Raw genomic sequence first — 14038 nt, forward strand, 5'->3', positions numbered from 1 at the left:
ATATGTATACATTTGAATATATTGACAATAACTGTCTAAATGTAACTGTACTAAAGTAATATCTACTGTGTAAGATTTATCTTGCTTCTTTTCCATTATCATAACTGAACGACAGTATTATCACATGGTTTGAAAAACTGTATTTATTTAACGACGTGAACAGTCAGTCAGGGTTAACTCCTGCGCAACAGATGAGTAACTTTCCCAACAAAATACAGACAAAATCTTTACTGAAGCCAGAAAAATGTTCCTCCACTATAAAGCTTGTTTAGATTTTATCTTCCATTTTTTTCACTCTCGCTTAATATTGTGGGTTTTTTCTGTAAATGTATGCTCTTTCATTTTGCTCTGTTTTCTTATATGTGGTTTCTGTGCAGGGTGTCTGAACATTTTGTACTTATGACTTCATAGTGTCAATTTAGATTCTTAATTGCCTTATTGTAAAAAACAAAACGCAGTGAAAAAACATTTTCTAATCGTTTGCTGCACTGCTTTACACGCTGATACAATACAGTTTTGAGTAATTTTTTTTTATTTATTTAACCATAACTTGAATATTATTCCAACAATTACCTGGAAAGAAGGAAGCAAACAAGCAAGTTAGCGGTATCTCCATACAAGCAAACCCAGCCATCCAGTATATGGAGTGAAGCTGTTCGACTGTTCAATTACAGCCAAAATCATTCATACAACTGGCATATTTCTTTTTACAAGTACTTTATTCATCCATTCATCCTTTTTCTGTCATGCTTATCCCTGTTGGGGTAAGGTCGCCAGTCTATCGCAGGCCAACATAGACATTCACACACACTCACAAGGAGAATTTGTAGAAGCCAAATAGCAGTTGTGTTTTGCCGGAGTACCAGGAGAGAACCCACTCATGCACAGGGAGAACATGCAAACTCAGTGCTACCCACTGCCCCACTGAGCAGTGTGTATTTTATTCAAACTAAACTATTTCATTTACAATCAGAATGTAGACAGTAATCTCTAACAAGATACAATGTTAATGTATCAGTTTATCAGTCTTAAAAAAAAAGCAAATTGAAATTTGTTTATTCCTTTCTGAAGTTTATTACAGGAATCTCTCCCTTTTTATGATTTCCAGCCATATATTTTTATTTTCACGATTCATCCTTAATGATGAGCTACAAGTCTCTGAGGTTGGAGGACCTCCTTGCTCTTACCCTGATCTTTACCTCCCTTTATCAAATTTTTGGGGAAAAGCGATACCCAAATATCTGCCCAGAAAAAAACAACCTTAAAAAAATCATTTAAAACCTAAATAAGCTAATTCTGCCTTGACTAAGAAAAAAGCTTTTGAGAGGCTTTACAACTCAAGGCCCGCTGACTACAAAAGTTAAACAGCAAAAAAAAATTACCTTCTTTAATATGGGAAATATTTTTAATATGGTTTAGCTTGGAAGCGGGAATCTAAATAGTTAACAACGGTTAGTCAAGTAAGCTTAATATAACTTATAGCTGTCATTTCATGAAGGCATTTCTCATGTTGCATGTAGGTTTTATGGTGTGTTCAGACCGGACGCTGCGTCTGTGGTGATTTCTGCGAGCACTGCAGGGAGTTCACCGCGGTTTGCATAGGAATTCTATGTGAACCTATGTGCCACGTCCGGTCTGGACGCACAATTGCCGAAACTTGAATACACCCTATAGACACAACAAAGCAAAAAAAAAAAGGGTTAAAGAAAAAGCATCACAAAAGGCTGACCAAAGAGCAAGCAATATCCACAGGCTACTAGAGATTAAACTGATGCATGAAAAACAACTATTTTTTAGAGGGGTCAATGACTCTCCCCATGAACAAGACGCAGTTTGTGTCCTCGTGGTATATGAAGAAGAAGAAAGGTCTGTTGATGGTGAACATCTTGGGCAGAGAGTAGGGAATGATACCGATGGTGGTGCTAGCAGCTGCAGTTGTTCCCGTCTCATCCACCTCAACCACAGCTTTGTGCAGCACCTGCGGTTTGACATTAGGGATAACAGAGTTCAGGTGGAAACATAGAAAGATGTGGCTTAAACATGGAGAACGTCACACAAACCTCTGACAGTTTGAGGCCACTGTCCTTGCTGAGCCTTGTAAGATTTGCCGAGGTGTCAAAGAGGCTGGTCATGCCCATTTCTGGCAGAATATTGTGTAGGGAATACTCCTGCTCCATCTTGATTTTAGGCATGCTGACTTCAAGTCTTCTGCAAACAGAACATGACAATAGGGTTGTTTAACTTATACATCTATAATTGAATGATAATTGACAATTTTGCTGCTGGTCAACTTTAAAAAGCCCCAGTTTGGATGGAAAAAGTAAAATTATGCGAAATTGGAAAATTCTAACATGATGGACAGGAAAGACATGCAATTTTTTAATGGAAGTAGGACCGTACGTTTTGCGCAGCAGTTTGACCCAACTCAGGAACTTCTCAGCAGTGATTTCATCATCAATCACTGTGTAGTCAATGCCTTTGTTGGGTAGCACGATGAGCATGGAAACCCCTTGCTGGTATGGCAGTTTGAGCACTTTAACTCCAAGAAGAATGTCCTCCATAGTGTAGAACTTATCCTCCTTTAACATCATGGGCACTTGCATTATATTGTAATTGTCAATGTAAAAGGCTCTATCTCTGGTCAAATCGGCATCAAAAGGGATCTGCCAGGCTCCTGTATTGGGGACAACATGGTTAGACTGGATGCAAATAGTCTGGGGGCAAAGTTGATCACGCAAACACGTCAATGAGCTTAATTCAGCTTACCTCTGAAGAAAATACTGTTGATCAGCAGGAGCTGAGTCGATTCATCAAGAGTAGAAATCATGTCTGCAATTTTATCCTCAGTCTTCTGTCTGATGTAGTCATTTATGTAAATGACGCTTTCCACCGTGTCTGCAAAGTCTACAGTTTTAACGTCTGCATGGAAAAATGTCCTCATTTTGTCCTCAAACTCTTTATCGACCTCGAACTGCTGACGGATAAAAAGGGCCATGCTTTGCTCCACTTTCAGAGAGCCGTTCTGCGCAATGGTCTCCTGAAGAAGTTGAAAAAGTCTCGGGATGAGTTCTGGCTGGTCGGCCACTTGCAGCTGCTCCAGGTTCAATCCCTTCAGGATCTCCTGGTGCGTTTCACCACCAGACGCCATCAGCAGAGCTGCGAAACTGGTGGAGATACTGAGAGGCGAGAAAAAGACGTTCTTGTCGTGATAACTGGATATTTTTCTGTAAAGGTTCATGGCAAAATCTATGTTCTTGTAGGAGAGATCAGAGATGGTGATGTTTTGAAGCGCTGCTTGATGGACAGGAGCCATGAAGCACAAGTAGGTCACAACAAAAATAAAAGCCATTTCCAGTGTGTGGGTTCCCATGTTTGATCCTGAGAGGTTTGAACTCAGAACCTGAAATATAAACATTTTATGTTTAACATTTTCTAAAGCATAAAAATTAGATTGTCACAAACAAAAGGAATTTAGGACTTAAATATTCTCCCAAGCCTCACATACCTTTCAGCTTGAGCCAGATGAGTTCTGCAAACTGCATCTGTTGTTTGGGGAAACAAAGTACAAGTATGCTCTGCTGGTTGCACATTAACCACACACAACAATATTAGGGGGGAGGTTTCCTTGCTTCTGCTCAGTTGATTTCCATTGATAGCTGATTAACAGGCTTTTGCTGAACTGAAATCATCAAAATCAAAATAATTTTGGTTGGAACAAAATGGAAAGTCAGGTAGAGGAGGATGAGGAACGCAGTTTCAAATGGGAAAGAGATAGGGGAGGTAAAATGGGGGAAAGGAGGTTTGAGAATCGAGGAAAGAAACAGGAATTATAATAAAACAGTACAGATGAAGGAAGAGTTGTGCGAAGGAAGGTTGTCAGAGAAGAGATAAAAATAATATTTAGATTACTACGCAGTACTTAGAAGTACTACGCAGAAGCAGTGGAGAGTTCAAGCACAAAGAACAGGAGAGAACAAGAACATCTGGTTATTAGTTCAAGTGTTTATTATACAAGATAATTTAAGATGTTTAATAGTAAATGGAAAGTAGACTTAATGAGTATGTGGATAGTTTAGAAAATGTAATTTGTAATGATATATGAAATGTAATGATAGATAAAAGGGACAGGAGGGACATTTGATTATTATATTTAGGATATAAAGTAGAGCATCTTAATATATTGGCTATAATACTGTCATTTTGTTCCAAAATCCATACTGGTAGGTGGTGGTAATGCACATTCAAATTGTTTGTCAACCACCAATAAATCTCACAAAGAAGAAGAATCAGCTGTGCTGAAGCAGGGAAACATCTAACAGCTGCAGGACAGAAGCCCTCGAGACTTTGGGCATACCTGCTCTATGCATTTGCTCTAATTTAAACATGATATTACTCCTCATTATGGCAGGTTTAGGTATTTTGGGTGTATCAAAGATGATTTGACATAGATGCAATTTTAGATGAGAATTATCCAGTTTATGTTTTCCAGAGAGTTTCTCAACACATTAAAAAAATGAAGACTTTTGTCAAATAATTAATTCCTTTGTCACAAAATAGCTCAGTTGAACATATTTGCCACTTTCTTTTGGTAGAAATACGAATAATTATCTGTAACTGCCTTTAAGACCCGAAATGAAAACGCAGCAAACAGAGTGAGTTAATATCACTTTAATCCTGCAACACTGACCATTATATTAAATGAAAGACTGTATCGCAACATGAAACAAACGCAAAAAAGTTACAGTAAGAAAGAAGTGAACGAAAACAAATGCAATGACTAAAAAAAACAAAAAAACATTTCATACTTTCACACAAGTGCATTAAAAAAAAAAAAAAAATCAGCCAATCATGACAAGCAAGAGTAAAAACATTCAATCTAGCAGGAAGTCTTGAAGCACAGCATGTACTTTACTTTGCATGACTCCCAGCACCTTTCAGGATAAATCCCCTCCAAATCTGTTGTTGGTTCCAGAAAACATAACTCCTCAGACACCGATTTGCTGTGATGTGGTCTGTCCAGGAAAGCAGAACCTGATAACCACCCTTAAGTGAAGCTGTAACTGGTTATAGTTTTGGACAATAAATTACAGCACTTTTTTCCCCAATCTATCACACTTTTGTTATGTTCTGTTTGTCTATTTTGTTTTTTCAGTTCAACAAACTATGAATCTCAATAAGCATTTTTCTATCATTTATAAAAAGTCACTTGATACATGTCAAGCAGGGATCTGTGTCCATGTAAGGCAGTTGAAACCAGATGATTACAAACAGTAAATATCGCCTTTGTCTGACATTTAACCTTTCTTTTCCTGTTTTAGCTCACTTAGTTATACGAACATTTATTCTATTTAATAAATTACGCAAAAAAACTATAACTTTTTAAAAATGTCCAAAAAGATTAGAATGGCCAGATGATTTAATGTTCTTAAGAATCTGGTAGGTTCATTCACAACAGCGAAGTTAACAGAAAGCAGGAACCTGTGGACGCGTATCGGGACACCTCAAGCACTCCTCGTGTGACTTCATGGAACAAACATATGGCATAAATTGGCCAAGGTATTATGGAAAGTCTTCTCAGGTTGGTCTCGTTTCCAGCTGACGCGTTGATCTGGTCAATATACAAATATAGGCAACATCAGAATGGCTAACCATCATACTTATCTAGTAAAAGTAGGGCACTATGTCCAAGAGTTCCAAAATAGTCCTGGAAAACATGGGCTGAAAAGCCGTTCTGCATGGAAGAAGTAATTACTCCAAGAACAACAGAAAAGGGCAGATTGTTCTGTGGTAAGATGAAATAAAAAATGTTTTCTTTGGTCATAATGACCCTTTTTTGACATTTGGAGGAAAAAAAAAAAGCTTGTAAACCTGAGAATATAACCCCAACAATGAAGCACGGGGGTGGCAGCATCATGTTTTGGGGATGTTTTTGCTGTAAGAAGGACGGGTACGCTTCTGAAAAATGGATGGAATCATGAGAAAGAAATGTTTGGGGAAGAATCGAAACAACCGGATTTTCAGCAGAGAATTTAAAGCTGAGGCACAAATGGGTATTTCATGTGGAAAATCACCCTGAATATACCACTTAACTGGTTATAAAGTATCTGAAAGAAAAAAAGCCATCACAATTCCCTCATCTCAGTCTCATCAAAAATGTATGGACAGACATACAGGGATGTGTGAGCAGGTGGCCTGTACACCAGCCTCAGTTACACCAGTTCTGTCGGGGTGAAACCTCTAACTATTGGGAGAAGATTCTAGAAAGGGAACCTAAATTGTTTGAGCCAAGTCAAACAGTTTAAAGGGCCTTTACATCAATAGGAACCATCCTTATATCACTGAGCAACATAAATCCCAGCTGAACTAAAAGATACAAGGTTCTGTCTGATTTAATGTCAAACAATAAGGATAAAATCAGTTTTATGTCCAAACAGTGTATGTATGTAAACATCTGGTTTCCACTTTATATGACATAGCCACATTAATTCAATTAACAGGTAGTTTGAGGGCTCCCAGAGTAAAAAGATTGGATGTTTCTATCACCCATAGTTGAATGATAATATACCGACTTTCCTTCTTGTTTTTTTAAAATGCTTTTTTGATATTCCACTAATGTCGAAAAAATACCACTACTCCCCCTTTGTCTACAGTGGACCCTTGTACTGTTTTCATTTAATGTCTATTTGTACATTTTAAGAAAGGAATAAAGTAAAAAGATCAAAGATGGCCGTGGAGGGAAATTATCACTGAGATCAGGAATAAACGACCCAGAGACATGAGTGTTTATGACCAAACGACACTGGTGCGGTGAGAATTTGTTGGATTATTTCCAGCTGTAAAGGTGTTGTGATGGATAAAGACTCAGAATAATTTTTCTTACATTTTTGTTCCACAAAACCAAACTTCGCAGCAGGAGACTACGTTACCTATAAAGCTTTTATCTGTGTCCAAAACGTTGGTCTCACATGGCTTTCATAGAATGCCTAGCTCATCTTTTTTACCTCCTACACATACCCAATGCATGTTTTTTTTTTTTTTGTCTTTCTAGGTCTTTCTAAAAAAACAAAAGAACTGGAATAAAAAACAAACAACCAACCAAACTGTATAGAATAGAAAAGAAGGCGCCATGGTAAAAAAGGCAATTTGCAATCTTGAATTTACTGCATCATGAGTCCTCTTGAGCAAAGGTGACCCCTTTCCCCCACTCTCTGAGCGCTTCACATAGTGCTGCCTCTTCATCGGCGTTCTTCTCTTCTCTATGGTCGGTCAGTGAACTAACACAGGAAACCATGTCCTTACGTCCTTGTGTTTGCATATGCAAAAGGTTAGAGGAGGGAGCAAAGATACCCCAGTCAGGGGGTTCCAATCCAAGCCACTGGTAAACAACGCAAACTTTCCACAACTTCACTGGCTGGACTTTTGCTGTTGTTCTTCCTCAGAGGCGGTGTTTGCTGTTCCTGTGTAAAGTTGTGGGTGCAGGTTAATATTTAAGGATACTGTGAAATATTGCAATAAACTATAAAACACACTTATATTCTTTATACTAGGACAAAAAATGTGAGTTTATAAATTGAATGCATTTAAAGTAGCACTGAGTAACTTTTAGCCACTAGGAGCACTAGACCTGTAACTTCCCATTAAACAAATGGCTAAATGAGGCAAAACTGCATGTTTCATTAAGGTACTTGTAAATTCAAGGCCATATTCACCCCTGAAGACTAAGTCCAACATCAGAAAATCAAAAATATTACTGATCAGTAAGTATAAACTTTTTTGTTACAGAACAACAACCTTTATTATCTCCTTAATTAATTATTTCCCATGTCTAATGGAAGAGAGACAGTCGTAAAGCAGCGCTCTAGCTCATGACTCATTCAGTTGCATAGGCAAGGTTTAAAGCAGCGCAGCCCGCTTTTGTGCAGAACGTTGACTTTTATAGAGCTATATCAATAAAGCTGGATTGGAAATGTTTGATAAGATCAAGAAGGGGCTGGGCCAAACATAATGCTAATAATGAATAATAATAATAATAATAATAAAATCAAAACAACTAAATCAGCATTGTGATTAATAAATAAAAAAAACAACACTTTTCCTTTCCAATAAACTATCTTTTCTTCATGCAGACATGTTCAAACCGGCCCAATGAAATACTCGCATCAACCATAGAAAAGCACATTTTAGAAGTGTGCTCTTAACAGAGCCCTTTTCTGCTACTTTCAAGTCTATTTTTCTTTTTTCACTGTTAATTGTTTTAAATTTCAATCATCTGATGAACGGCCTGTTTGAATTCTGTTTAGAATAAGTTAGACAATTTATCTTTATTATTTAAAGTTGGGTTGCTCACCTGACCCATCGGTTGGTTGTGTGTCTAGCTGTTGGGGAATGCTTGGCTGAGCTTGTTGTTGCTGTCTAAAACAGGGATCAGAGAGGATTTAGTCCAAAAAGTGTCTTCTATTCTCTAAGGAGGTGATGAAGAGCCTGTACCTATCAAAGTAGGCCTGTCTCCTCTTCCTCAGCTCCTCGGCTGTAAGTGCATCGCTTTGGCCTTCTTTGGGTCCATCATTGGTGCGAACCGATTTCACACCTGCCACCTCACCTTCTGAGGACCTGTTGCTCATCACTGCTCCTGCAAAATCAGAAACATTTTACCATTGCCCAAGACTTTTCAGAGTTCTACCAAATGCACATTAGCCATAATTCAGCTAATTTCTTCTTTTTTAATCACATTCACAGTACAGTGTTGAAGAATTCTAAAGATCTTTGGTCAGTTCTTCAGGATGGAGCAACAAACCTACAGAGTTTCTTAAAAACTGCCCCGGTGTAAGAACTGAAGGCAAAGGCTAACTCAGCATTCCTATTAACATGTAAATTCTAGACTTCCCCAGAGTCAAATGTGCAAGTTATAACTCTCTTCTATATCCAGTCACCTTTAAATTATGACAGCCATTATTACAGCATTCAAGCTTCCAATAAGGAACAAATAAAGGAAAGGAGACACAAAGAAGGAAGAAAGAAAGGATGCAAATAAGAAAGAATGGATACAAAGAAGGAAGGAAATATGAAGAATTGAACGAAATTTAATAAAATTTAACACCAGAAAGGAAGGACAGGAGAAAATGAGGACACAGGAAGTCAAGAGAGGAATGAAGGTCACACACAAGGGAAGAATGAAAGAAGAATTCATAGCAAAGAGGAAAGGAAAAAATAGGACATAACATTAGCCAGATTAGATTAAGACCGGAAAATATAAGGAAGTAAAGAAAGGAAGAACACAAGGAAGGAAGTTGTTAGGACACCAGAAGACCAGACAACAAGGAAAGTAAGCAAGGAGAACGTAAAGAGGACAAATAGGGAAAACAAAGGAGCTAAGTGATCAAACCAAATATTGATTCTATTTGGATTTATTTTCTGTTTATCAACTGCACATTTCTTCGGTAAATAAAGCAAGATCTAATAATGCTTCCATTTTATTACACCTGCTTTAAACTTTAGACAGTGCTGTCCATTACAGGACAAAATGTGTCTGAAATACATTAAATGCCTCCGATAAACCAGTTACCTTGCATGCTGAGCTGTATGGCTCTCCGAACATCAGCCTCTTCATCTTCCACATCCATGTCTTGTCTGCTGAGAGCCAGAGCTTTCTTTAATTCTTCATCCTCATCCTCAACAGCAAAACCCACATCTGTCTGTGCCTGAGAGGCTGTCGTCCTGCTGGAAGCGACCAGCGCAGTTAGCAGTGAGTCCACTCAGAATATAAATATTCCACCAACTGCACACACCTACCCCATACTGGTCTGGGCTTCGTCTTCTCCAATGAGTCTGGGCCGCTGCTGCTGATGGACCCTCATGATCCCAAGAATCTGCTCTGCCTCACACTCTGGGAGATTTCCTCGGATTACAAAGATGGAATAACCTGCACAAATACACGTTTTTACAAATCGCATCTGAAGTTCAACATTTAAACGCAGAGAGAGGAAACACTGTTTATTCTAACGATACCTTCCTGTTGCAGCTGTGCAAGGAAAAGTGCTAAATACGTGTCTGATATCAACTCAGGTCCAGTCAGCAATGAATTCAGGTTGAACCACTGCAATGAGAACAGTGTTTCTGGTGAAGCCGGCTGCCTCAACCGAGTTCATGAGAAACTCAAAGGTAGCTTCATACCTGCTGTCCCAGTTTGCGTATAGTAAACCAGTGTTCCTTATAGTTGCAAATGAAGGCTTTCTCATTTCTGAAACATAAAGGAAGGCGTCATCTTATACTGAAATACATATCTTCAGTTTAGCCTGTATGATTAAACCTTACATCGGGTTTATCATCAGCCTCTGGTACTCTCGACTGTTAAAGAGGATGAGCTCCAACCCCCACACCCGGAGAGCATTGCTAATAACCTGCAGCAACCGATGAACAAATTAGAGCTAGATAACTTTCAATAGGTCTACACTTTAGACTAACCTCTAAGGACAGGATGTGTACACATACTTGTATTGAAAAGAATCCACTGTCATCCATGTTCCCTGAGGGTTGCTTTAAAGACAAAACTACAATATTAACATGTATAATAAGACATTAAACTAAAGTTCGATCTGTAATTACCTGTAAGAATGTCCTATACTCCTCACTGGCCATGCCCCCCTCTGCCATCCTCATCCTCTCCTCTTCATCCAGCTGATGAGCAATGGAGGACAGATCCACAGGGGTGAAGTACTCCCCCTGGAGGAGGTTGTTCAGGCAGTGCTGGGCACACAGGGAGCCTTCTTGCTGCAAAACACAGAATTGGTGGTGGAAAATCAAAGTGTTAGAGTTTAAATCCTTCCGTCACATGAATAATTTTTTTAAGGCATAGGGAGACAAACAGGCACTTGTAGGGTTTATGTTATTGCAGTAAATATATGGGAGCAAAAATCATGATTTTATTCAAATAACAACAGATTTGAACTGATTGTGTATGCAAACCCAAATTTAGTCTCTGCATGCAATGATACATCTTATAACAAAACAAATTGGAACATATACACACTCACATATATATATAATTTATCATTACTGTAAAGGAAAGCTCTGTATTTACATCTTTAAGCCTTCTCTTTCTGATTCTTTCCTCACTCTGGACAAACTCTTTAAATAACACTTCATAATGTTTGTGCCTCAAAAAAACCATGGGACATGACAACAGATTTGAACAGAAACTGTAATCTTACTCAGACCGGAGAATTTGTTTAGGGTTACAGATGGGAGCGCTTACCAACCAGGCTCGCTTCTCCATGAAGTTGGCCCCGAATTACAGTCAAGTTTTTAATTAAAAAGAAACTTATTAATACACCCGGTCTACCACATCATCAGATCATAACATCATAGACGTTTGTAAATGTATGGATCCCTGGCTCCAGCCATACCAGCAGCATCCACTCCGTCTGTATCATTTAATTTCCAAATCTCTGTTATGTACATAACAAAAATGATAACCTGTATATCCTGAGGAAATAACTATCCTAATTAGATAAACTACTTGAGGAAAATGTTTAGTTAGGACAACGCTAAACACAGAGGGAAACAACTTGATGTAAAAGGATCAATTTACACCTTTAAAATTAGGATTTATGATTTAAGACCACATAAAGCTCGACCATGTGCCCTAAACTGTAGTTTGATCTTATTAAACAGCCTCCAGAGATCAAGCAGTTAAAAAAAAAAAAAAACATAATTAGGGGCTGTAGACCACAGCGACAACACCTCGCTTTATTCATGCGACTTTTATTACTTGTAAAATGACAATGTATAAGCTCGGATCCTGACTTTAAAGCTGCTAAAAACAAATCTGTAAACAAACTTTTCAACCTCTCTAGTTAGCAGGTTAGCTAGCAGTTAGCATTTTGAACAAACAACAAAACAGCTGAAGCGGCAGCTTCCGGCCGCTAAACGGACATTAGCGCTCTAAGGATAGGTCACAGTGAGCATTAATTGATCAAATGCTCAGATTAAAAGTTCTACCTACTTTCTCATGAAATATGGAATCCATATTCAGCTTTCTGTCAAACATTCAACTCTGACCCTTCACCTCTTCAGCATTCATCAGCTCACAGACAAGAGACTATATTTACTGGCGCCCCCTAGCGGTTGGCTCTACCAGCACAGGGAGACATTTTTTTTTGCCTGAAAAAACTAAACAAACCCAACCCCACCCCCCCACCCCCACCCCCCATACAGAAAAACCCTAAAGTTAAACATTAATAAACAAAATTGGAATTAAAAGGAGGTCAAAAAAACAACAACAACGAAAAAGAAAAATTTATAATCAAAAGAAAATTGTGGGGAGATGATAAGTCCTTTGCAGGATCAATTGTGTTTTAAAGTTCCTATTTAGAATAAATAATTTTCAAAATCATTTAATATCAGTTTAAAGAAAGCTTAGCCTGTTTTCAAGTGGTTAAATTCTTATGCATACGGGGAAAATTTTGCACCAGATGTTTACAAAAAATATTGTAAAAGTTGTCTCAAGGTTATACTCCTATAAATGTGCAAATGAGTTAGGTGATTTAAAATGTGCACATGCATAAAATGCCGTACACTTTTTAAAAAAGAAAATAAAGCAACTGGAATACATAGCAGGAATTTATACACCTTATTGAGTTTGAGGGGAGATGGTTATAAAGTTTTGCACCTGCTCTGTGCAGGGGTCTGCGTCACTGCTCATTAGTTTACCTCTTGGTGCAGCAGGAGCTCTCAGTTTCTACAACAGCTTTATGCATGGGTGGGGGATATAATCAATCAATGATGCTTTGTTTTATAATTCACATGTATCTACTTCCACTTTGAAAAGAAATCAACCGATATACTTGGGCAAATATTTCAAATTATGATTCACTGACTTCCATTTTATACATTAAAAGTGAACTTAATTGAGGATTACTGTTCCAAATGTTGTGCCGTTCATATTTAGATAATTAAATAGATGTTGGTTAATTAATCAAACATATTATATTATATTATAATTATATAATAATATTTTTTCGATAAGGTAGAAAAATACAGAAGAGGATTAGAGCCACTGAAACAATTTAAAAAAGTTAACTGAATTTTTTAATTCTATTTCAGTATAATATCAGAAAAAAAAAGTCAGAATTCTGACTTTAATCTCAGAATTTTGGATTTTAATGTAAATGGGCATTACAGTTTTTTTGGATTGCTTACACACTAAAGTTAAAAGTAGTACACTATTAGCAAAACCTTACACCCAAGAAGCAAAACATCAGCCCTTATTTGCACAACTATAAGCACATTGTCAACCTCACACTTGTTGCAAAACTCTACACACAGTGTATGCAAAACACTAAACACACTTAACATACATTACACACAAAAATCTATTATGAAGTCACTTCCTTGCACCGCCATGCCCATACGAGCCCCCACAACACAGTACTCATACTTCTTGGACCAATTGCACAACATAACAGCAGCAAATCAAATCGATCATATGCAATACATTGTTGTCTGGGACAATGTGTCTTTCCACCGCTCTGCTCTGGTTCAGAACTGGTTTCAGCAACATCCACATTTCACCGTCTTATATCTTCCACCATACTCTCCATTTCTCAACCCTATAGAAGAGTTTTTCTCGGCATGGCGGTGGAAGGTATATGATCTCCGTCTCCAGGCTGAGGTACCCCTCATCCAGGCCATGGAGGAGGCCTGTGACCAGATGGAGGTAGCAGCAATTCAAGGATGGATTCGTCATTCAAGACGTTTCTTTCCAAGGTGTCTTGCTAATGACAACATTGCCTGCGATGTTGATGAAATTCTCTGGCCAGATCAGGCTAGGCGAAGAGACAATGGGCCTGTTTCAGAAAGGAGGTTAAGTGAAAACTCTGAGTTTGTTAACCCTGAAATGAGGGAAACTCTGGGTTTTCTGTTTCAGAAAGGGAGGTAAGTTAAACCTGAGAAAGCAGAGTAAGTCAAGCCCGTTTCTGAAAGAGAGGTAACTTAAACTCAGAGTCAGTTACCATGGCAATTTACTCTGTGAACCTAACCT

At 38.1% G+C, this 14038-nt stretch overlaps 2 protein-coding genes across 3 annotated transcripts; both read right to left on the minus strand.

Moving 5' to 3' along the window:
• Window positions 1–1518: 1518 nt before the first annotated feature.
• si:ch1073-416d2.3 (protein Z-dependent protease inhibitor) lies at window positions 1519–3641 on the minus strand. Its single transcript, XM_038267403.1, has 5 exons — window positions 3506–3641; window positions 2767–3400; window positions 2401–2674; window positions 2061–2208; window positions 1519–1978 (listed from the first exon to the last, which is right to left on the minus strand). The coding sequence occupies exons 2-5, from the start codon at window positions 3368–3370 to the stop codon at window positions 1787–1789; spliced, it is 1218 nt and encodes a 405-aa protein (XP_038123331.1). The 5' UTR covers window positions 3371–3400; window positions 3506–3641; the 3' UTR covers window positions 1519–1786.
• Window positions 3642–6961: 3320 nt separating this feature from the next.
• Window positions 6962–12101, minus strand: atxn3 (ataxin 3). 2 transcript variants are annotated; one of them, XM_038267391.1, is made up of 11 exons: window positions 12002–12101; window positions 10603–10767; window positions 10489–10533; window positions 10312–10397; window positions 10171–10237; window positions 10006–10093; window positions 9790–9919; window positions 9563–9714; window positions 8488–8629; window positions 8348–8412; window positions 6962–7457 (listed from the first exon to the last, which is right to left on the minus strand). In XM_038267391.1, exons 1-11 carry the CDS (start codon window positions 12044–12046, stop codon window positions 7405–7407), a joined length of 1038 nt encoding a protein of 345 aa, XP_038123319.1. In that variant the 5' UTR covers window positions 12047–12101; the 3' UTR covers window positions 6962–7404. The 2 variants fall into 2 exon arrangements, with proteins under 2 accessions (XP_038123319.1, XP_038123318.1); XM_038267390.1 differs by having other exon boundaries at window positions 9563–9717.
• Window positions 12102–14038: the final 1937 nt, after the last annotated feature.

This window comes from Cyprinodon tularosa, unplaced genomic scaffold, assembly GCF_016077235.1.
Source record: "Cyprinodon tularosa strain WSP-4 unplaced genomic scaffold, ASM1607723v1 ctg671, whole genome shotgun sequence".
In the NCBI taxonomy this organism is placed as follows: domain Eukaryota; kingdom Metazoa; phylum Chordata; class Actinopteri; order Cyprinodontiformes; family Cyprinodontidae; genus Cyprinodon; species Cyprinodon tularosa.